Below are 23,051 nucleotides of genomic sequence, written 5' to 3'. Positions count from 1 at the left end.
CCGGGCCACCCTTTCACTCCTGCGTCAGGCGTGTGCCAGAGACCCCGTGTCCCCCAGGAGCCCCACCGCGCCCTCCAGCTGCCTGACCACAGACCTGGGTGCTGCCGCCCCAGCACAAAGTCCCACCCGGCCCGCCTACCCCCTCCAGTCCAGCCCATCATTGCACCCGAACCACGTGGCCCCCAGCCCGAGCCACGGTCATGCCCCACGGTCATGCCCCGACTTCCCGACATCTCCCTCATCAGGCCACTTTCTGATCATAATGTGGCTTCCTGAGTGGGCCTGTCACACACTCCTCTATGAGACAGCGACATTTCTTAGTAAATTAACAAGTGACAGGGACGTCTGGATGGCTCTGTCGGTTAAGTGTTTCACTCTTGATCTCGGCTCAGGTCATGATCTCAGTTTTGGGAGTTGGAGCCCCACGTCGGGCTCTGCGCTGACAGTGAGGAGTCTGCTTGGGATTCTCTCTCTGCCCCTCCCTCCCTCTGCCCCTCCCCTGCTCTCACACACACATACACACACACACACACTCTCTCTCAAAATAAATAAACTTAAAAAATTAAAAAAACAAAACAGAACAAGTGACACCAGGCTTGGGAGTGAGAGCCACAAGAGCCCTCGGCCCCTGTGGCTCCCAGTCCCCATGGTAGCCGTGGCCGAAGTCCAGGTTGGCGATGTGGCCCTTGGTCATCTGCCAGTAACGTCCTGATCTCATTCGTCTCAAACTCCAAGTTAGGCCAGCAAGACGCAGAGACCCTGGTGCCTGGGCCCCGGGGGCGGGGACCAAGGGAAAAGCAGAGTAATGGCAGGTGGCCAAGTCTGAGGGCCGGCAAGGCGATGGGGAAGGGGACGCTGAGGGTCCCCGGAGGAGCCGGTGCAGAGGCGGGACGAAGGCAGCCCAGCCTGGGAGCCCCCAGAGGAGACGGGACGTCACCAATGAACAATCCAGAACCTCCTGGAGATGCACGCTGTTTCCGGCACGTTCATTTGCCTGCAGGGCCCGATGAGCCTCCTTTGAGTCTCGGCCTCCCCTCTGCGACAGAATGAGAACGGCCTTCTGCAAACCCTGCCGACAGTTCACGAAGCATCCGCACAGACAGCATCTCATCTGATCGCTTGAGCCTCAGACGTTAGGAATTATCTGCACGCGTTGACTGAAGAAAGCGAAGTCAACGAACAAAGACCCAGGTCCTCCAGCCGCCAGCCCATCACGTCCCGAGGCCACGTGCCCCTTTTCTTCATCTCGAGGGGACCAGAGGGCAGGGGTGGGAAGGCGGCCAGCTGAGACGACGCGGCGCTACGGTGCCCCCGGCTCTGGTGACTGGCTGCTGCTGCCGGGGCCTGGGGTGGGTCTCCTGGGGGGGGGGGAGGGGGGAGCCAGAGCCCCTCTCTCCCAGCCTCACCCCTGCCCCACGCAGCCCTGCCGAGGCCTCCCTCAGCCCCTCCCCGCACACCGGTCCTTCCAGGTAACTCGTTCCGTCACCGACAGTTTAGCTCCCCGAGGGGCTTCCCTCCCCGGGCCTGCCCCTCCCTGGGCCCGGCTCCCGGAGACGCGGCGGGCGGCGTTCAACCAGCGCAGGCGTGAAGGTCGGCTGGTCTGCCGTTCCCAGGGGGACATCCGCCACTGTGTCTGCCAGGCGACGGGTGGGGCCGGAGACCTTGCTGCTCGCGGGAGGACCTCTTGGGTGACGCTGTCGGGGTCCTTCCCGCGTGGCGCTGGGCGGGTTCCCGGCAGCTTCATGCTGGTCGTGAGTGGTCCGCCTCTTGAGAAGTAAAGAGACCCCCTCGCCCCCCGTCTGGGGCCAGAAAGGCTGGTCTGGGGGGCTTCGAGGAGGCAGGAAAACGAATTCCCAGTCGTAGCCGTGTGACCTGGCCCATGGCCACCGGCGTCTCGGGCGTCCCGTCGGTGTGCGTCGCCCTGGGCCCTGGCCGTGCAGCTGACAGACACGCGGACGTCATCTGCGGTCCGGTCCCGTGCCGTCCCCGAGCACCGAGCGGCCGGCTCCTGGCCGGGTCCTCACGGCCGCACCCGGGAACTCTGGCGGCGTCCCCACGTCCCGCCAGTCACCTCGGAGAGGGCGTCCCCACGTCCCGCCACGTCCCACCACTCACCTTGGAGAGGTCCACCAGGGTGTTGGCCTGGTCGCTAAGCTTCCTCTGCTCCATCTTGACGCTCCTCAGTCTGCGGGAAAGAGTCACCGACAGCCGTGCCCTCCAAGTGCGCGCGGCACTGAGCTCCCGGTGCGGACCCCACGTCCACGCCCGTCCCCCTCGTTCTGGACCCGGCGTGGGGACCTCGAACACAGGTGACAACTGACCAGAGTCGCGGCTGCTCAGGTCCCCGAGAAAGCAAGGTCTGGTCTCCATGCACGCTAGCCCTCGGTGGCTTCCACCCCCTGGCCACTCTCAGGTCATCTCTGCCCCCCCCGCCCCCCCCCAGCCTCCAGTGAGAGCAAAAGGCTTCACCCCTGCTCCTCCACTGTGTTTAAAGTACCTCTCTGTGGGCATCCGCGGAGGTGCAGGTGTGTGCGTGTGACTGTGTGTGTGTGACTGTGTGTGTGTGTATGTGAGCACGTGATGTGGGGGTCCGCGGAGGTGCAGGTGTGTGTGTGCGAGTGTGTGTGATGTGTGTGTGTGTGTGTGTGTGAGTGTGTGTGATGTGGGGGTCCGCGGAGGTGCAGGTGTGTGTGTGCGAGTGTGTATGCGAGTGTCTGTGATGTGAGAGTGAGTGTGTGTGTGTGTGTCCGCGTGATGTGGGGGTCCGCGGAGGTGCAGGTGTGTGTGTGCGAGTGTGTGTGTGATGTGTGTGTGTGTGTCCACGTGATGTGCGGGTCCGTGGAGGTGCAGGGGTGTGTGTGTTTGTGTGTGTGTGTGTGTGATGTGTGTGAGAGTGTGTGTGTCCACGTGATGTGGGGGTCCGCGGAGGTGCAGGTGTGTGTGTGCGAGTGTGTGTGATGTGTGTGAAAGTGTGTGTGTCCGCGTGATGTGCGGGTCCATGGAGGTGCAGGTAGGTGTGTGTGTGTGTGTGTGTGTGTGTGTGTGTGTGTCCACGTGATGTGCGGGTCCGCGGAGGTGCTGGTGTGTGTGTGTGTGTGTGTGTGTGTGTGTGTCCGCGTGATGTGGGGGTCCACGGAGGTGCAGGTGTGTGTGCGCGAGTGTGTGTGATGTGTGTGAAAGTGTGAGTGTGTGTGTCCGCGTGATGTGCGGGTCCGTGGAGGTGCAGGTGTGTGTGTGAGTGTGTGTGTGTCGCGTGATGTGTGGGTCCGCGGAGGTGCAGGTGTGTGTGTGCGAGTGTGCGAGTGTGCGTGAGCGCGTGATGTGCGGGTCCGCGGAGGTGCAGGTGTGTGTGTGCGAGTGTGTGTGATGTGCGTGTGATTGTGTGCGTGTGACTGTGTGTGAGTGTGTGTGTCGCGTGATGTGCGGGTCCGCGGAGGTGCAGGTGTGTGTGTGCGAGTGTGTGTGATGTGCGTGTGACTGTGTGCGTGTGACTGTGTGTGAGTGTGTGTGTCGCGTGATGTGCGGGTCCGCGGAGGTGCAGGTGTGTGTGTGCGAGTGTGTGTGATGTGCGTGTGACTGTGTGCGTGTGACTGTGAGTGTGTGTGTCGCGTGATGTGCGGGTCCGCGGAGGTGCAGGTGTGTGTGTGCGAGTGACTGAGTGTGCGCGTGTGCGTGAGCGCGTGTCCATGTGAGGTGCGCGCCCGTGGAGCCTCCCCCTCCTTCCCCTTCCGCAGCGCCCCGCCTGGTGCTTGGGGGCTGCGGGCGTGACAGGCGCCCCCCGGGCGTGCGGAGCGGGGACCGCGCGGGTCTGCCCCGTGCTTCCCGGTCAGGGGGTCCCGGCCCAGGCTGGCGGCCGGAGGCCCCGGCACACACTCACTGGTGGATAGCTTGCAGGAACTTTCTCTGGTGCTTCCGGACCTTGGCGTGGTCGATCTTCTTCAGCAGCTTCGTGTGCTTGTAGATCAGCCACGTTTCCCGAAGGACGTTGGCCGCGGCGTTCTTGATCTGAGGAAAAACCGACAAAGCAGGCGGTCGGGTTAGTCTTCCGAGGTTCACGTCGTCTGTTTGCTACTTTGGCCACCTCTGGGGACCCGGCTCTGCAAAGACCCCTGCCTTCAGCGACTCACGCACCCTGACGGAGAGGGTGCCGGTTCACCTCCTGCCACTCCTGTCTCGGACACAGCGGACGAGGCTGCGGTCGAGGGCGTTTCTTGTCTCTCAATTACTTCAGGCCGCCTCTCGACCGCTGCTCCTGGTACTACATTTAGTCAGGCTGCAGCCCACCACCCCCCCCCCCGACCCCCGGGCCGGGTGGCCCCGGGGGCCCCCGTGGGCAGAGACACGCGGGCCACCGCTCCCAGCTCTACCTGGGACCTCCGTCTGGGGCACCCGGCACCTCTCTGGGATTCCGAGAGCAAGCGGGTTTCTTAACAGCGGGCGATTCTGAAAGGCCCTCGGAGGAGAGGCAACGTCTTTCCCACAAACGGAACCAGGGGCCCCGGCAAGTCCACCGTGTTCTTTCCCAAACGGCCAAAGGCGTTTAGACGGCGGTTCTGCACGTAAGCGCAGCCGGCGTGAGGCTGAAACGATCTCAAGGCGGCGTCTGAAAATCGGCGAAGATATTCAGGTGTGGGGCCCGCACTGCGTCTCGGCCAAGGCTGGCTCCTTTGCGGCGCTCGGCGCTCCACGCCGTCAGCTGTCGACGTGGAAAGCGCGGATCTGCCCGGCTCCCGACTGAGCTGGGACGCGTCAGTGACATCCAGATGGCAGGGGACGAGGTTTTAATCCAAACACAGACGTCTTCAGCAATTAGTGGCGAGAGCAAGGGACACTCTCTCACGGAGTGCGAGCCAAGCGGAGTCTGGAGGAGCCGCCCCCGTTTCCGGGAGCCGCGGGAGCCGGCCCGGTGCAAATCGAGCCCCCGGCCAGAGGGACTTTGGGGGAAGCGGAGCGCCCGGGCCCGCTTCTTCGGACGGCCGTCCCGGATGGGATGCTGTCAAAACGCCGAGGCGTGTGCGAGGGCCCAGGAGGCACTGTTCTGCAGGCTGAGAACTTCTGTGTGCATCTGTTGGGAAAATTTATGACCGAGGCTGGAGCATATTTTTCATTGGTGCTGAAGGGATGTTTTTAAAAGAACAGCTAAGTCTTCTCAGAAATGTCTAAGTGACATAAACACTGCTTTTTTGTTCGGTAAAAATCCACTGGGAAAATGGTTTTAAGTGGCTTAATTGCCTGCTTCTGGCACCTTCCTTCCCCGAGAGGAAGCAGGTGTGGGTGAGCAGGAGCTCACACCGGCGGGCGCCCAGGTGAGCGGTGGGGGAGGGGGGGGGTCGGAGCCCCCTGGACAAGGCAGAGGGCGCACCCCCGCGACTTGCGCAGGGGGAGGCCCATCAGACACGTGCACCCTCCGGTTTGCCCGGGCGCTTAGCCTCCGAGGGAGGCCCCACGGCCAAACAGGAGAAAAACCCTCGCCCTGCGTTTAGGACGATCGGCCGAGCCAGGCTGCACCCTGTCCCCCGTGGGGGACCGGCCGAGCCCCGGAACACCGCCACGGGCCTTCGACACGTGTGTCGGCGTTGAAGTGGAGCGGACGGGTGAGACCGGAAAGGCTGTGGGCTCATCCTCGTTCCCGAAGTTCCGGGGCGTTTAGGAGAAGATGCTTAATCACCTCGCAGGTGGGAAACATCAGTCCTTACGCTGAGGCTGTTGTGAGGCCCCAAGGAGGCGGCTATGGTGGTGTGGACGGGGTGTCGGGCCCAGGTCCGAGCGCCTCGCGCACCAAGTCATCGGCGGGGGCTAGTGCGACCCCCGTGCGACAGACGAAGGAAGAGACACAGCCCAACACCACGGAGTCATGGGTGGTAAACTGAGTCGTCCCGGATTGAAGTGTCGCCAGACTCTACACGCACAGATGATAGTTACCGTCAGCTCGCCCAGACCCCAGGACGCGGCGTGGGACACAGGACGTGAGGGCTGGAGTCACACGGCCGGCTGGCGGCACAGCCAGGCCCGAGCAGGACGTGAGGTTCCACGTGGTCTGAGGAAAAGACCGGACCAGACTTCGTCTCCACACAGACAACCCTGGTTCCCGTTTTCCAGGATCACGGGATTGGAAAAGCCTTTGCACCTTTATTGTATTGTTTCTACTCCTCGGGGCCCTCGCTTAAGCCACATAACAGAGCAGGGGGTCAGGCCCGCGCCTCACTTCAGCCCAGGTCTCGGCCGGACAAGCACAGCACCGCCCGGGCAGCCGAGCACGCGGTCACGCCGTGTGAGCAGGGGCCCCCGGTGCACTCGGGAAGGGGACGTGAAATGTAAGCCTTGGTGCCGGCTCTGAAATTAACTGCCAGCAAAAAGCCTGGCACAAAGCTAAGTGCCTCGATATCTGTGAAAGGACAACCGGGCTCTTAGCCGCACCGCACCCTCCCAGGCTGACGGTCAATGCTACTCGACCAGGGCCCCCCCGCCGGTCACCCGGTTGAGCACTGCCGACGCCACCGGGGTGTGAGCGGTCGAGGTCGTGTGCCCCTCCTGGGGTCCGCTGCGCTGCTGGGAAGGGGGGACCGGGGACCCTCTGAGCTCTCCTGGCGGGCAGGGCCGCCAGGGCCGGAAGGTCGCCTGGGGCTGGGGGTGGGGGCGGGAAGGGTCAGGGACCCGAGGAGGACCGGGCAAGGACGGGCCGCCATCAGGGGCCCAGGGCTGGGTAGCGGAGGCCTGCCCGCACGCGGCAGGCTGGCTCCAAACGGACGAACACACAAGCTGGCTGGGAGGCCACACGCGGTCTACCCCAGAGGACGGACTCGGTGACCTACGAGCTTTTAGGGGCGGCTCTGAGGCCACCGGGCCCTGGGCCAGGAAGGTCTCGCAGAGAGTAGCACAGCTGACGTTTACCCAGCTCACTGTGTGCCGGGCTCTGTGCTGAGCACCTCGTGTTTACACGGTTTCCTTCACCCTCGGGAAAGCCTCGCTGGTGCCTGGAGTTACCGTGTGCTCTTTGGCCGTGCTGCCGAGTGTCCTTCACACAACGCGCGATGAGCGCCTGTCCTGGCGGCGAGGACGCCGGGGTCCTGCCCTCGAGGGGCACACGATCGTGCCGAGACAGCGCGCGGCTTGTCCTGTCAGGTAGTGAGGGCGGGAGGCAGCACGGGGCAGCGCTCAGAGGGTGACGGCGGTGCTGGGGGTCTGTGTCCAGGACACGGGGAGCCACCGGGCCACAGGGCCCTTCAACGCACAGTGGCTCTGCCTCTGCCCACCCACTGTCCACCCACTGAACGTGAGCTCCCTCCCCGCCCCCACCTCCACCCCCAACCCAAGGAAACGTCACCAAACACACTTGTCTGTTCCCTGAGCTCTTGGCTGCATCACCCGGGCCAGGGGCTTGCTCCCTGCACCCCCCACCCCCCACCAATGCCCGGGCTGCCTGCTGCTCAGCCCCTCAGAGGGTTGTCAGCTGCAGGAGGACAAGGGGACAGCCTCGGACAGGCACCTTTCCTGGCCCCCGTGCCTCCAGCAGCCTCGGGGAGCCCCCAGTGACCCTCCAGGGAAGGAATCGCCAGCCCATCAGCTGCCGGAATGGTCCCCGGTGGGGAGGGTGGTCCACCTGAGGCTGGAGAGGGGACGGGAGAGGAAACAGGGCAGGCCTGGCAGACGCGTTTGAGGAGCTGCCCAGGTTGGATTTAGATGAACAGAGGACATCACGGGTCGGCCCCGTCTTCAGGCACTTGTCGAAGGCCTCTGTTAGCACTGGAGGAGAGGGTCTCGCCCTCCCCACCTGCCAACCCCCTCCCCTCCCTCGCCCTCACCCCCACAGCCTCCCCGCCGGCTTCCTTTCCTCTGTCCACCCGCCCAGTCCTGCCCCGAGTCCTTGCCAGGCTTCACGGTCTGCACCCAGGGGCCAGCCTCAGTGCTGGGAAGGCGGCTCGGCTCGGCCCCTCGGCTGGCAGGAGCGGGGGGCGGGTGGTCCTGTGGTTCCAAGTTAGTCTGAAGCTCCTTGGTCCGAGTGCCAGGGTGGTGGATGGTGCTTAATTCCACAGGGACTTCAGCGTGGCGCTCGGCCTGGGTGCAGGCACACGGGCTTTCTCTCCCGCAGGCCTAGGCCCTAACCGCCGTGCCAGGTGGCCGGTAACTGACTGCTCTGAGAAGCCCACGGGTTACGGCCTGCAGCCCTAGTTAAGGCCCTGTGAGCTGCAGGTAATCCACAGGCCCTTTCTGGGGAGGGTTAGTATTCTCATAACTGGTCAATTGATTACTCGGTAAGGTTTTAAGAGATTAAGACCTGTTATGAGTAAACTTTTGAATTAACCTGCTGGAAGAAAAAGGTTTTTCCAGCAGGATTGTGATAAAACTTTTACATATGCTCATAACGAACAAAGAGTTTTCTTTAGCACCGATCAGTAGATACCAGGGTTACTCAGGGTTTTGAGCGGGGGTGGGGGTGATATGTTCAGAGCTGAGTCTTGGAGCCTAAGGGGACCCACACAGCGCAGGAAGCCCGGGGCCAGAAGGTTCACAAAGCAGGGAGGGCAGCAAGGACCTGTGCCGGTTCTGAGCGTGGTGCGTGGGGTGCCCGGGGGCCAGTGTGCGGGGACAGCCGTGGCCAGATGGAATCCAGGCTCGGGAAGCCCTGTGGGGTCCAGGGCAGAGAGGCAGAGACACTGCTAAGTTTCCAGGCCTGGAGACCAGGGTGGTCAGGAGAAGGAACTAGCCCAGGAAAGATACGGGCTTGGTTTTGATCTTACTCGTCGACTTCGTGGGGAAATGTATTTAGACAAAGTATCTGTCACAGCAAGGGCAGGGAGACACAGTCCTCAGCCAGTGGCACACGCCGTGGTCCGACGTGGACAGTCGATGTGCAGACAGGACGCCTCCTGCCCACGGTGCTCCTCAAGCCGTGTGTCCCCGGGGAATGTGCCCAATGAGCAGAGGTGCTCTTTGAGGGTGGGTGGGGACCGCCTGTTACCCACTGTGGTGTCCCCGGAGCACGGAGGGTGGTGGCCCACGGGTGACTGATGACAGGTATGTTCAGTCGCACGGAACAGAGAGACGGGGACTCGTAGCACTGAGTAGGAGGAAAGCTGGGCATCTGGTATCTTTTGCGTGTCTCTGTGTGCATCACACGTATATTGTCTGGCAGCCGAGGGCTCCTGCAGCAAGGTCGCTGTGGGCAGGTCTGATTTTTTTGTTTTTAATTTACATCCAAGTTAGTTAGCATTTGGTGCAACGGTGATTTCAGGAGTAGATTCCTTCGTGCCCCTCCCCCATCTAGCCCATCCCCCCTTCCCCAAGCCCTCCCGTAACCCTCAGTTTGTTCTCCGTATTTAAGAGTCTCTTCTGTTTTGTCCCCCTCCCTGTTTTTATATTTGTTTCCCTTCCCTTATGTTCCTCTGTTTTGGCTCTTAAAGTCCTCCTATGAGTGAAGTCCTATGATTTTTGTCTTTCTCTAATTTCACTTAGCTCATTTCACTAATAATAGCCTCCAGTTCCATCCACGTAGCTGCAAACGGCAAGATTTCATTCTTTTTGATTGCCGAGTAATACTCCCTTGTGTATATAGACCACATCTTCTTTATCCACTCATCCATCGAGGGACATTTGGGCTCTTTCCATCCTTTGGCTGTTGTCGACAGTGCTGCTGTAAACGTGGGGGTGCATGTGTCCCTTTGAAACAGCCCACCTGTATCCCATGGATAAATGCCTAGTAGTGCAATTGCTGGGTCGTAGGGTAGTTCTATTTTTAGTTTTTTGAGGAACCTCCATACTGTTTTCCAGAGTGGCTGCACCAGTTTGCATTCCCACCAACAATGCAAAAGAGATCCTCTCTCTCCACATCCTCGGCAACATCTGTTGTTGCCCGAGTTGTTCATGTGAGCCATTCTGACAGGTGTGAGGTGGCATCTCACTGTGGTTTTGATTAGTGTTTCCCTGATGATGAGTGATGTTGAGCATTTTTTCATGTGTCGGTTGGCTGTCTGGATGTCTTCTTTGGAGAAGCCTATTCATGTCTTTTGCCCATTTCTTCACTGGATTATTTGTTTTTCGGGTGTTGAGTTTGATAAGTTCTTTATAGATTTTGGATTCTAACCCTTTATCTGATACGTCGTTTGCAGATATCTTCTCCCATTCTGTCAGCTGCCTTTTAGTTTTGCTGATTGTTTCCTTCGCTGTGCAGAAGCTTTTTATTTTGATAAGGTCCCAGGAGTTCATTTTTGCTTTTGTTTCCCTTTGACTTTTTAAAATATTTATTTTTGAGAGAGAGAGAGAGACAGAGTGCGAGCAGGGGAGGGGCAGAGAGAAGGAAGACACAGAATCCGAAGCAGGCTCCAGGCTCTGAGCCGTCAACACAGAGCCTGATGCGGGGCCCGAACCCACAAACCACGAAATCATGACCTGAGCCGAAGTCGGACACTTAACTGACTGAGCCACCCAGGCGCCCCGAGAAGGTCTGACTGCACTAAATGCAGGAAGACATTGCCACCAGAGTTGACAAGTTATACAAATGACTGAACAGCCATGGATTCAGGCAAACCAGAAACTGGGTTCCTACCCCGTGCTGCCATTGGCTCCTCCCACCTCTGCGTCTTGCTCTGAGGCTCGGGCAGGTGTCAGAGGAGGGGAGCTGGGCTCTCCGAAAGTGGGTCAAGGTGAGCAGAGGCCAGGGCTGGCCAAGCGCACCGGCACCTTCCTGCCAAGCAAGGTTTGGAGAAGAGCCTCCGGAAGACCTGGTCCCTCCAGCTTTGAAAATCCTCGCTCTGAAAGAGGGGCCCCTTCGCTGTGTCTGCTTCTCTGGGAAGAGATTAGACGTTCAAGGGACATCTCAACGGACTTAAGCGTTCTCAGAGAAGCGAGCCACAAATACTTGTTGATTTGGTTTTCAGCCCTACTTTTCAAAAAGTAAGTGGCCTCGAGGAGGATTTACGGAGCGTCTTGGGAGGGAGGAAGCTGGCCACCACAGTCTGCGCTCGCACACTCAGACCGCAGGACGGCCGTTTATTGTCCCGCCGCATGAAGGTGCTGGCTCTCCGAGTAGCCTGAGACGAGGAGCACGGAGCAGACCAGAGGAGACGAGACGGTAAGGCAGCAGCTCCTGAGAAGGGTTCGAGGCCAGCTGTCCTGCCCCTCTCTCGCGCACCGGATCGTTCGTAGGGGAGCCGCCAGGGCGCCTGCGGCCAGGTGCTCCAGTGGCTTAGGTGACCTGCTCAGTCAGCACCCAGACGGGCCTTGTGTGCACGTGCTGGGGCGGGCATCTGGGAAACCCACTCAGAAACCCGCCGGGAACGGCCCTCAGTGCTGCCGTCTTGAAGGTAAACTGTGTTTTCTCTTGTGCAGTGGACAGTCTGGGCCACGCTGTGCCACGTTCAACCATCCGCGTGTCAACGCTAGGCTATTTGCCCGGACCCGTTCCTTTCCACATCTGTGGAGGCTCTTTGAAGAATCCCATACGTGTAATCAAAGACCAAACAGTCAAACCCCATCAATAGTTCTGCTGAGCATGCAGACGCCTCAGCACCCTCGTGTGCTCCCGCGGCCCCCCCGGCACTGGCCGTCCAGTGGCCGGCTGGGTCCCTCACACTTGCACTGCTGCGGCTGTCATCACAGGGTCCTGGGGAAGGCCTGCCACAGCGGCCAGCGCAGGCTCTGAGGCCCTCTCGGCTCAGGGACAGGACAGCCTCACAAGACAGCCTCTTGCTGACCTGTGTCTCGCCTGCAGCTCTAGAGAGTTCTAGAGAGTTCTCCATAAAAGCTGTCGTTAGGAAACGGCTCCCACCTTGCTTGTGTGGCGGTTGTCCGGGAAGGACCCATCTTGTCCCTCCCGCGGCGCCCTCCCCTTGCCTGCCGATCTGGCGGGCCTTCTGCGGCCGACCCCTCTCCCCATTCCCGCCTCCAGTTTTCCTCCTCCTTAACCGCCAGTGAGGAGATTGCCCAGAAACCCCAGAAGGGGGCTGGATGATGACACTTAGAAACGTGGGCTCTGCTGTGATGATCGTCTTTAATGATTTTGTGGATTTAGAAGTGGATTTAGTACATTTCCAATATCAGTTTTAAGACCCAACTGCCCTTCCTACTGTGAAAACATCTGAGCCTGAACGAAAACGCTGCCTCGTGCTGAGCGGTTAGTTCAGCGCCGCCGGGAGAGGCCGCGGGCGACACCACCGGGTGCCGCAGAGTCAACCGTGCCTGCACCGCGCACCGTGACCCGCTGGGAGACCGGAGCCCCTGTGTGGGGGCCGCGGGGCCGGGCCCTGGGCTCCCCCGACCCCCTGTGGAGAGTGTGCCCCGACCTGCATCGCAGGACCGTTTGCCTGCGGCTCGCTGCCACGCGGGTCGGAGTCCCCCCGAGTCGCGGACGGCGCTGTTTTACCCGTTTGGTGAGCTGGGTGTCCATCATGAAGTTGTGCACGTGCTTCTCCGCCTTGGTGAGCTCCAACTTCCGGGCCACCACGGCCACCACGAGGGCAGTGCAGCCCGCGCCCTGTGGGGGGACAGCAAGGGGCGGGGGAGGGCACGTGAGCACAAGGCAAGCGCGGGCAGGAGACGGGAGGGACCCCCCTTCGCGCCCACGGCGGGGGTCCTGGGAGCGGACGGGCACCTGGAGCCTCCCGGGGCCCCGACTGCCACCCTCGGGAGGGGCCCGCCAGCCTCTTGGCTTGGCCGAAGGGCTCACCTCCGGGTGCCCGAATCTTCCCACAACCAGCCAGTTCCTAACGGAGCAGGGCGGGGCTGAGGCTCCGGGGACAGTCCCCGGTCACCGGCAAGGCAAGGCTTTGCGGACGCCAGGCCCGCTCTCCGGCTTGCTTGCGCACGCCCAGCGCCAGCCCCAGACCGGGGCCAGGGGAGAAGACCACGCCTACACCAGAGGGGGACCAGCTTCACTGCCCTGGAGACTTTCCCTGGAGCCATCCGACAAAGAGCGCAGCCCCAGGCGGCACCCCACGGCTGTGCTCGGCCCGCACTGGGGTCCTTCTGCCCAGAGGCCCCGGCTGCGATGCGGCCCCGGGACTGGCCCTGTCTCCCTCCCACCAGAGGCTCCTCGGGCCCATGCCGTGGAGACAGAGCAACACTCCTGCTCCGACCAGGGCTTAAGGGAACCCCCAGACGCCCTCAGTCCTTCCCGGAGCAATGTTCTCCCTCTGCGGGGCGGACGGGGGGGTCCCAGAGCCCCCTCCTCGAGCCCTCGGCCGCGTAAGTGACAGTCTGGGGAATGAGCACACCCTGGCGCCCTCCCTTGTCCTCCTGGTGAATCTGAGTCCTGTGCAGTGTCTGTCCCAACCCACCTGCCAGCTCGGGGACAGGGAGGTTTATCCTCTGCTCATCCTTCTGCCCTGCCCTGCCCCAGCCCTGCCCCTGCTCTATCCCGCACAATGGCCTCATGGGCAGAGAGGAGCAGTCTGACCCTCTAGATGCCACACTGTTTGCCACAAGCCCGGGTTAGCACTTAGAGGTGGCAGGACTGAAAGGCTCCATCCTTGATCTTTTCGGCTCATCAGTCTAACGGGATGAGTTAGAAATAGAAATGAGCAGGGCGCCTGGGTGGCGCAGTCGGTTAAGCGTCCGACTTCGGCCAGGTCACGATCTCGCGGTCCGTGAGTTCGAGCCCCGCGTCGGGCTCTGGGCCGAGGGCTCGGAGCCTGGAGCCTGCTTCCGATTCTGTGTCTCCCTCTCTCTCTGCCCCTCCCCCATTCATGCCCTGTCTCTCTCTGTCCCAAAAATAAATAAAAAACGTTGAAAAAAAAAAAAAAAAAGAAATAGAAATGAGCGCTTTAGAAGGCACGTACCCAGTACTGCAGCTGGGAGGGGTGTCCGTGGCGAGGCCCCTCCCCTCCGTGGGCAGCGAGGCCTGTGCGAGGCTTTGGCTGAAGGACCAGTGCGTTCCCTGGCTTTTCACAGTGTCCCCATTGGACGGTCTCATGTTTCTCGGTACATTTGGAACCACCATTTTGAGCACGACCAACTGGAAAGGCCTGGGTCTGTGAACCCTCCTTTCTGACCTCGTTTTCCTTTTGTTCAGGGATGGCTGTGTGTTCTTGGCATCTGTGACTTGCAGAAGACCATGCCCACTTTTCAAAGGATGTGTATGGGCACTTGGGCAGCCTGGTCTAACGCTGTAATTGATTTAACCAAGCCTCCAAAAGCAAAAAATAGCTTGAAAGAAGCTGTCCTGGGGGGAAGCTGTGCTCCACTCCCTTCAACCAGACCGCGTATAATCCTGCTCCTTTATACAGGGTTCCAAACGTACTCTGGGCTGACAGTCCAAACACAGGGACTTATCACAGCGTTAAAAATGGACATTAGATGGAGAGGACTCTCCCTAGGCTCCGTCCTCCCTCACCTCCCGGGGTCAGCTCTGCTTAAATTGCCCCTGAGAGCTGGGGGCAGAAGATGCCTGAGGAGGGGGTACCCCACCCATCATGTCGCTTTGGGGATTTCATTAAAACAATCACTCAAGCACCGTCCTGGATTTACAGGGTCCGAAAAGAGGGCCCCAGCTCTCGCCATGGCCCACAGCCTAGCTGGTTAAATGCAGGGGCTTCTAGTTAGAAGTTAGAGTGTTTTAACTAAGGAACCATCTATTTAAAAAAAAATTTTTTTTAACGTTTAATTATTTTTGAGACAGAGAGAGACAGAGCATGAACAGGGGAGGGTCAGAGAGAGGGAGACACAGAATCTGAAACAGGCTCCAGGCTCCGAGCTGTCAGCACAGAGCCCGACGCGGGGCTCGAACTCACGGACCGCGAGATCATGACCTGAGCCGAAGTCGGTTGCTTAACCGATTGAGCCACCCAGGCGCCCCAGGAACCATCTATTTTATACAACTAAGATAAATTTCTGCATGGAGACAGTAAGGTGGATTGGATTACATTTTCAATTTCTTTTCACTTAAAGATGCCAAGACTTCCTTGTGGATATTTCTCTGGAGAATGCTAGGTTCTTAACCTCTAATTCTAACCTGAGTACATAAGCAGAGAATACTCTCAACTTTATTTTTTCTTTTGGAAAACCCATCATCTGGATGTAATCAGGGAAGTCGCTAATCATGAAGCCTCACTTGATCATTTCCATGAAAAGACAACCTGTAAAGATGGGGTCAGACATCAGCAACCTCTGGAGAGTGGAGGGCTGAGAGCCGAAATGCAGACTGCTGGTCCTCTGCGCAGTGTGTGTGAGAGAGAGATGGAGAGACAGAGAGGAGGAGGGGAAGAGGGAGGAGGAGGGGGGGGAGGGGGAGCAGAGAGGGAAGGGAGGGGAGGGGGGGGAGGGGTGCAGAGAGAGAGGTTGCTGGAGCAGAGACCAGACAGGGAACACTGGAGCTGCATCCTGAAGCAGCTGGCGGGGGGCAGGGGGCGGGGGTGGGGGCGGAGGGGGGGGAGCGGAAGGAGGGAAGGGACAGGGAAGAGGAAAGAAGAGGGAGAGACGACGACGGGGGTGAGTGAGGAGCAGGAGGGACAGGGAGGTGAGGCTGGAGTCAGGAGGTAACGGTCAGTTGGCTCTCTGGTGACGGGAGCCCCTCCTGACGCCATGTCTGCCAATAAGCTGTCTAGTGATCACCTATGTTCCCGCCGGGGCAGTGAGCCCTTCTCCAGGTCAGGTGCCCGGGGGCGGGGCCGCGTGGGGAGATGGAGGGGCAGGGTGGCGTGGGATGGAGAGGACGAAGTGGCTGCTGGCGTGACCTCCACAGGGTCACCCTGGGGAGCAAACCCATGACTGAGACCTCGCCTTCAGACGTGCCAAGTGCAGAGTCACAGGTGACACCGGCTGGGCTCCTGGGTCTCCCCGGGCCAGCTCCTACCCCCGAGGGAGGGGCGGGAGGGCAGGGTCCACCTGGACGGTGTGCAGTGAGCAGGCCCACAGGAGCCGCCCACGAGGGTGAAACTGCCAGCTCATCCCTACATCTGGGCCCAGAGACCAGTGTCCTCCTCACCGGTCCCCCCTCCGGAGTCCGGAGTCCTCCTCACCAGTCCCCCCTCCGGAGTCCGGAGTCCTCCTCACCGGTCCCCCCTCCGGAGTCCGGAGTCCTCCTCACCGGTCCCCCCTCTGGAGACCGGAGTCCTCCTCACCGGTCCCCCCTCCGGAGACCGGAGTCCTCCTCACCGGTCCCCCCCTCCGGAGTCCTCCTCACCGGTCCCCCCTCCGGAGACCGGAGTCCTCCTCACCGGTCCCCCCTCCGGAGACCGGAGTCCTCCTCACCGGTCCCCCCCCTCCGGAGTCCTCCTCACCGGTCCCCCCTCCGGAGACCGGAGTCCTCCTCACCGGTCCCCCCTCCGGAGACCGGAGTCCTCCTCACCGGTCCCCCCCTCCGGAGTCCTCCTCACCGGTCCCCCCTCCGGAGTCCGGAGTCCTCCTCACCGGTCCCCCCTCCGGAGTCCGGAGTCCTCCTCACCGGTCCCCCCTCCGGAGTCCTCCTCACCGGTCCCCCCTCCGGAGACCGGAGTCCTCCTCACCGGTCCCCCCTCCAGAGTCTGGAGTCCTCCTCACCGGTCCCCCCTCCGGAGACCGGAGTCCTCCTCACCGGTCCCCCCTCCAGAGACCGGAGTCCTCCTCACCGGTCCCCCCCTCCCCCGGAGTCCAGAGTCTTCCTCACCGGTCCCCCCTCAGGAGACCGGAGTCCTCCTCACCGGTCCCCCCTCCGGAGACCGGAGTCCTCCTCACCAGTCCCCCCCTCCGGAGTCCTCCTCACCGGTCCCCCCTCCGGAGACCGGAGTCCTCCTCACCGGTCCCCCCTCCGGAGTCTGGAGTCCTCCGCACCGGTCCCCCCCTTCCCCCGGAGTCCGGAGTCTTCCTCACCGGTCCCCCCTCCGGAGACCAGAGTCCTCCTCACCGGTCCCCCCTCTGGAGACCGGAGTCCTCCGCACCGGTCCCCCCTCCGGAGACCGGAGTCCTCCTCACCGGTCCCCCCTCTGGAGACCGGAGTCCTCCTCACCGGTCCCCCCTCCGGAGTCCGGAGTCCTCCGCACCGGTCCCCCCTCAGGAGACCGGAGTCCTCCTCACCGGTCCCCCCCAGGAGACCGGAGTCCTCCTCACCGGTTCCCCCTCCGGAGTCCGGAGTCCTCCTCACCGGTCCCCCCTCCGGAGTCCGGAGTCCTCCTCACCGGTCCCCCCTCCGGAGACCGGAGTCCTCCTCACCGGTCCCCCCTCCGGAGACCGGAGTCCTCTGCACCGGTCCTCCCTCCGGAGACCGGAGTCCTCCGCACCGGTCCCCCCTCAGGAGTCCGGAGTCCTCCTCACCGGTCCTCCCTCTCCTTGATTCCAAGAAACACTTTCCAGCTGCAAAACCTCAGAATCTGGAAAAACAAGCGTCCGAGGGGGAAAGGATGAAGTGTCCTTAACTAACGAAGTATAAACTAAAACGAGGCGTAAGTTACGGTGACGGTGACGAATGGGGGAGTCCAGCCCGGAGGGTTTACGCCGTCTCTACAGCAGACTCCGCCCGACAACTAAAACCACGGCAGTTGGTTTGGAAGCAAGGTGTTTCAGGGCGAGGCTCGTCTTCTCAAACTGACGGGAGGCAGATGCGCCGCTGAGCCCCCCCCAGGTTCAGAGAGCATCTCTCCTGAGGCCTTGGGGGAGACTCAGCGTCCCCAGCAGACATCCCACAGCTTTGTCTCCGTGTCCCAAACTCAGGAAGGGCTCACGGGGCGCGTGTGGCTCGGCTGCACCGAAATGGGGCTCCCGCGGGGTGGTCTGGGCCCCGGGCTCCCCCGACACCCCACACCCCGCAGCCGAGAGGCTTCCAAAGCACCGCCTCCCGGGTGTTGCCATTTCCAGTTCTGGTGGCTAAGTACCGACAGCTTTCTCTCTGCACTGTCACCAGCTCGTGACGTTCTTGGAGGAAGATGCTGGACTTTGACAGACCTGCTTCTGTGGCTGAAGCCCCTCAAACACGCCGGGTCCGTGCCAACCACGGCAGGTCGTTCAGACCACGGAGCACCTGGCTTAATGGGTGATAATCACCCCCTTTCTAGGATCGCCAAGAGAAAACAATGATTAAGACTATTTACAGCCGCTGCACACAAACCCATCCTCCCCCCTCCCCGCCAGGCCCCGCAGTGTCCATGGTAACCAGGCGGGAAGCCCTACCTGTCCTTGGGAAGTACCCGAGGAGCGGGGGTGCTGGGAGGCTGGGGGAGGGGAGGGAGGGCGGCTCAGAAACCCCAGCAAGAATGACTCAGCTAGAAAAGGGCCACTAGGGCTCCCTCGTCTGACCCCAGAGGGAGGCGGTGGACGTTAACGGGGGCCACGGCCCTTGACCATACAGCCCCCCCACCCCACCCCTGCACCCGGAGAGGGAGACGTTTTGAACAAAAGAGAAGATGAAGGGCCTGAGCTGTGTTGTTCATGCGGGAGGGGATACGGGGCCCCCTCACCCGCTTGCTGCCCCGGCTTCAACCACCCCTCCCTGCACGGGGACACAGCCCTGCGCCCCAGGAGCCGAGGACCCCGCCCCGAGGAGGAGGCTGCCGGCAGGGGCCCAGGGTCCTGGGGAGCACACGCCTGGAGCCTGGGGGAAGCTGCCCACGATGCGCTCCGGGGGCACAGCCACGCAGAGCCCCGCCCCCCCCAACCCCCCCCCCCCCCCCCCCAGCCAAGCCTCTAAGACGCCAAGGCTTCGGCCTTCAGGCCGCGTGTCACTAGGTGCTGGAGGGAGGCCATCGCCTGGTTTCTGGTGGCAGCTGGAGTTCGGCCAGACAGACTCCTACCGCCCGATGGACAGGAGGGGACGGGAGGGGATCGTTCTGAGGCCTCGCTCACCGCTCACCGGGGATTCACACAGCAGGTGCGAAGCATCCCCCCTCCTCCCGCCCCCAGGAGGGGCCGCGGGCCGACTTGCTAATGTGCGCCCCCGCCAGGCCTCCATGGGAAGGAGCTGCAGGGGCACGGCGTGTCCAGGCAGGCACGGCCGCTCGGGGCCCCTGACCCTAGACCCTCCTCTGCTCCGAGGGGCCCGAACTCAGCGGCCTGGTGTCCGAGATGGGTGCCAGAAGGTCAGGTCAGGGGGGGTGGGGCGGCCCCCACCCTGGTGAGAATTTAGCGCCCTTTACGCTGCAAACGGGGATGAATGAAGTCTGAGGAGCACCAAGAGGGAAGGCCCCCCCCCACCGTGTGGGGGTTGTGGGGGGGCCCCGGGCACCTAGAACTGCAGGCCTGTGCGCGCTCACACCCCTGAGGCCACCCCAGGCTTCCCTGCAGCCTTCTCCTCGGAGCCTTGGGGGTCCTCTCCTGAAGAGAGGTCACTGAGCGGCGGTCCTGGGCCACAGCTGGCCGCACACCGACCCAGGACACGGGCGTCTCGTGGCCAGGTCAGCGCCCGCCCCGGATCCCCGCTCTGGGAGTTCCAGTGACGGTCCCTCGGACATGGCGCCGAGTCTGTGGGGCCCGAGGGCCCTGTCGCTTATGGCCGCGGGGTGGTGCCGGTGGGGGCACGGGGGTGGGGGCCAGACCCAGGCCAGCCCAGCCCAGCCCACCTGGGGGGCCGTGGAGAGGCCACGGCGGCCCGGGACGAGGAGCTCTGACTGTGTTAGAAAAGGAAACTGAGCCGAGAAGCACCTTCCTGGCCGTGTGCGGGGAGGGGGCGCCCAGCAGCCGTCCTGCCCGGAGGACCCCTCTTGCACCCTCACGGCGTTCGCAGGTGGGGAGGGCGACGGGCGGGCCAGGTACTCACCATGATGCCGGTGAGGAGACAGACGCCCTTCCCACAGTACGTGTGTGGGACCATGTCCCCGTAACCGATGGAGAGGAAGGTGATGGAGATGAGCCACATGGCACCCAGGAAGTTACTGGTCACGTCCTGCTGGTCGTGGTACCTGCCGGGGGCGGGGGCGGGGGGGAGACAGCACTTAGTGGAAGGAACTGCCAGCCCCGGACGCAGAGGCCACGGGCGAACCCGGACGGGGACGGACTGGGTGTTTGCTGAGGTGGACCCAGCGGTGCTGGTGACGGCAGGTGCCACGACTCTGCCAGCCCGGACCCCGCCCCCGACCCCCCCACCCCCGGCCCTGACCCTGTCCCCCGCCCCAGCTTGGTCCCAGAGGCCGCGGTGGCCGTGAGTGCACTGTAGACGCCCTTCGAGTGTTGGTAAAATAGCTTCGGATGAAATCACACGACAATGAAATTCAGATGTTCCCTTCCAAGTCGACAGCCTGAGCGGACGTGGACGTGACTGATCCGAAATGATGGCTCCCGAGCAGGGGAGAATGTCAAACCCACCAAACACATTTAGCAATCTCCCGTAAGGCTGACTGGTCCTGAAGAACCGTCCTGTCACCGCTGTCGGGAGGGGCGCCCTGGGGGCTGTTTCCAGGGGACACTGGGGTCCCCGCAGAGGGACGGTCTCTCTTCTGGGGTGGACGGGGCTCTTGGCTCCCCTGCCCGGGGAGGAACCGGCTGGAAGGACGCGGCCACCACCCCCCTGCCCAGTGCCGAGGGCGCCCCACCCTCTCCCTCCCTGCTCTCACCCCCAGACGCCAGAGCCCCTGTGTGCTGGCTCCGTGACAAGTATGGACAAGTACGGAAACACAAAGACGAGCGAGCGGGACACGGCCTGCCCTCAGGGCTCTCGGCTCAGGGGACAGGCCGGTGAGGACTTTCGCAGAACTGGGTAGACAGGGCGCTTGAGTGACAGGAGGGAAAGGGCAGTGACCTTGACCCCAACACCGGCAGGTTAGTCAGAGGACAGAGCCCCCAGGCAGGCCGGGAGGAGAGGGGTTCAGGCGGAGGGAGCGCCCTTATGAAAGCCGGGGCTCGGCTGGGGCGCAGCAGGTGCACCCGGGGAGGCAGGGCAGGTGAAGATATTCCCCCGCCCCAGGTGCCACCCCACCCCCAGTCAGGCTCCCCCTCGCGTCCCCTCTGTCCCTTCCACTCCTGCATGCTGCTCTCGGGGGAGCCGTGGAGGCAGACCCCGGCTCTCAGGGCCTGTCCTGGGGTCACCAGTCCGTCCTGAAGAAGTCTCGGGTCAGGTCTGAGACTTGACGGCAAGGTTGGGGCGCAGAGTGGAGAGGAGGTGAGCCGGCGGCCTTGGGCTTGGCTCACCTGGCTTCAAGCCCCACCTCCACATCAAGAGGCTCTGTGCTGTGGGCAAGGGACTTAACCTCTGTGACCCCGTTTCCCTATCTGCTGACAGGAGGGCCAGTGACCAGGAGCACCAGCAGCCCAGGGCTCGTCCCAGGACGCGGGCACTCCGTGTGGGCAGTGGCCACTGTCGGGGGGGGGGGGACAGGTGTCGTCACCCTGAGAAACTATCCACAGCACGACAGAGGCAGGGACTAGGACAGCAGGGGAGCGAGGAGACCTTTGTGAGAGTCTTGAAGTTTGGGCTGCAGACGTAATTGACACAGGAAGGCATCTGCTGCGAGTTCTTGGACACAGAAGGGACACGAGACACTGGTGTCCAAGGAGGACTGTTCCAGCAGCTGCCCGCAAGCCTGAGGAAAGACAGTGAGCCCCGGACACGAGACCTGCTGGAAAGTGTGCAGGTGGCCGGGGAGGAGCAGCGGAGAGCCTCCACCGCCAACCGCGGGTCTGGACTGGATTTGTAGCCTGTCTCCCGAGTGCGTTACTGGCCCCTGGGTCTTCACAGCCCGCCTCTGCAAATCCGATGCTTCAACTAGTGTTGCTGGCTGCTCGGCGGCCTCGGGACCCGGGCCTTTCTACTCCACACGAGTGGTTACGAGAGAAAGAAATTAGAGTCCAGGTTGGGACTCAGTATTAGCAACAGGCAGCTGTCTTTTTGTCACCTTGATGTCTGACTTACTGTTTTATTGGTCTCTACGCTCTCTTTATGTTCTTGTGGGTTTCTTCTTCATTCACAAATACAGTCGCATGGGAGCTGGCCGTGTGTGCTGCAGAGGGAAGCAGGTCTTGAGGACGCCATTCACACACCGCCTGCCTGGCTGGAGTGCTGTTCCCTCTGGGGGGGGCGGGGCACAAGGACGTCCCACTGCAGCAGGCGGGAGGCCGTGGGTGGGGCCTGAGGGCGGTGAGTGTGGGGACCAAGCCGTCTCCAAACCACTCACCATCTTTTTTTTTTTTTTTTTTTTAAATTTTTTTTTTCAATGTTTTTTTTTTATTTATTTTTGGGACAGAGAGACACAGAGCATGAACGGGGGAGGGGCAGAGAGAGAGGGAGACACAGAATTGGAAACAGGCTCCAGGCTCCGAGCTGTCAGCACAGAGCCCGACGCGGGGCTCGAACTCACAGACGCGAGATCGTGACCTGGCTGAAGTCGGCCGCTTAACCGACTGCGCCACCCAGGCGCCCCCCCACTCACCATCTTACAGTGGCTTACACCTGTCACCAGCCTGCATAGTCATGTCTTGCCAGTGTTTGCAACAGAGAATTTTTCAGAGCCGTGTTTTGCTCTAAAGGCTAGGGAGGAAAAGGTGTCTTTTTTTTTAAGGACAGTTATTATAGTTATCAGTTTACCGTCAGGGTGTGCTATGGTTTTCCCTTTCTCCTACTATGAAACGGGTGACAGATACAGGGGCCATATAACAGCTGGTTGCAACTTAAACGCACACACTGTTGCCCTCCATAGACCCTCCACGCAGGCAGACGACCGGGGTCCCCAGAAATCCAAGGACAGTTGTGAACATGAAAGACACAGACCGAATCAGTTGACAGAGAAGCAGGACTCTCGACCACATACAGACCGTGGCGGAGAAGAGCTCGTGGGGAAAACCCTATAATCAAGGTGAGGGAGCCAGACTCTGGCCCCAGGAGACACGGGTCAGTGCCACACAAGGGGGTCTTTCTGGAAGGGCTGGGGGTCAATGGAGGGGTCTGCCAAAAGGCAGGAAAAGACAGAGATGAAAATACGAGAGAATCATGGAGTCTGTCTACCAATTCAGGTAAGAATAGTTTCAGAAAAAGAACTGGGAAAAAAAAGAGAAGGAGGAGACAAGTCATCATTAAGGAAATTAAAATAATTTTTTTCCAGAATCAAAGAACATAAGTTTCTAGATCAAGGGCCCCCTGTCCCCAGCACAGTACACGAAAAGACTCACATTCAGGGAATTTGATAAAACCAGGGGAAAGGAGAGAGGCTATGGAGCTTCCAGAG

General features: G+C 61.4%; 1 protein-coding gene across 5 annotated transcripts in view; it reads right to left on the bottom strand.

Annotated features, from left to right (window-relative positions):
- The window catches only part of KCNN3 (potassium calcium-activated channel subfamily N member 3), a 114,571-nt gene that overhangs the window by 1,827 nt on the left and 89,693 nt on the right, over positions 1-23,051 (bottom strand). For 4 of the 5 annotated variants that reach the window (XM_058702292.1, XM_058702297.1, XM_058702296.1 and 1 more), the window contains 4 exons: positions 19,655-19,796; positions 12,359-12,469; positions 3,878-4,005; positions 2,116-2,185 (listed from right to left, as the gene is read on the bottom strand). In XM_058702292.1, the coding sequence (XP_058558275.1) occupies positions 2,116-2,185; positions 3,878-4,005; positions 12,359-12,469; positions 19,655-19,796 (451 nt within the window). Of the gene's footprint in view, positions 1-970; positions 1,145-2,115; positions 2,186-3,877; positions 4,006-12,358; positions 12,470-19,654; positions 19,797-23,051 lie in introns of those variants that run through there. The other variant, XM_058702293.1, reaches the window with a different exon arrangement.

This window comes from Neofelis nebulosa, chromosome 15, assembly GCF_028018385.1.
Source record: "Neofelis nebulosa isolate mNeoNeb1 chromosome 15, mNeoNeb1.pri, whole genome shotgun sequence".
NCBI lineage: Eukaryota > Metazoa > Chordata > Mammalia > Carnivora > Felidae > Neofelis > Neofelis nebulosa.
Note: the sequence above shows the minus strand (reverse complement) of the source record. Positions and strands in the feature narration are given on the sequence as shown.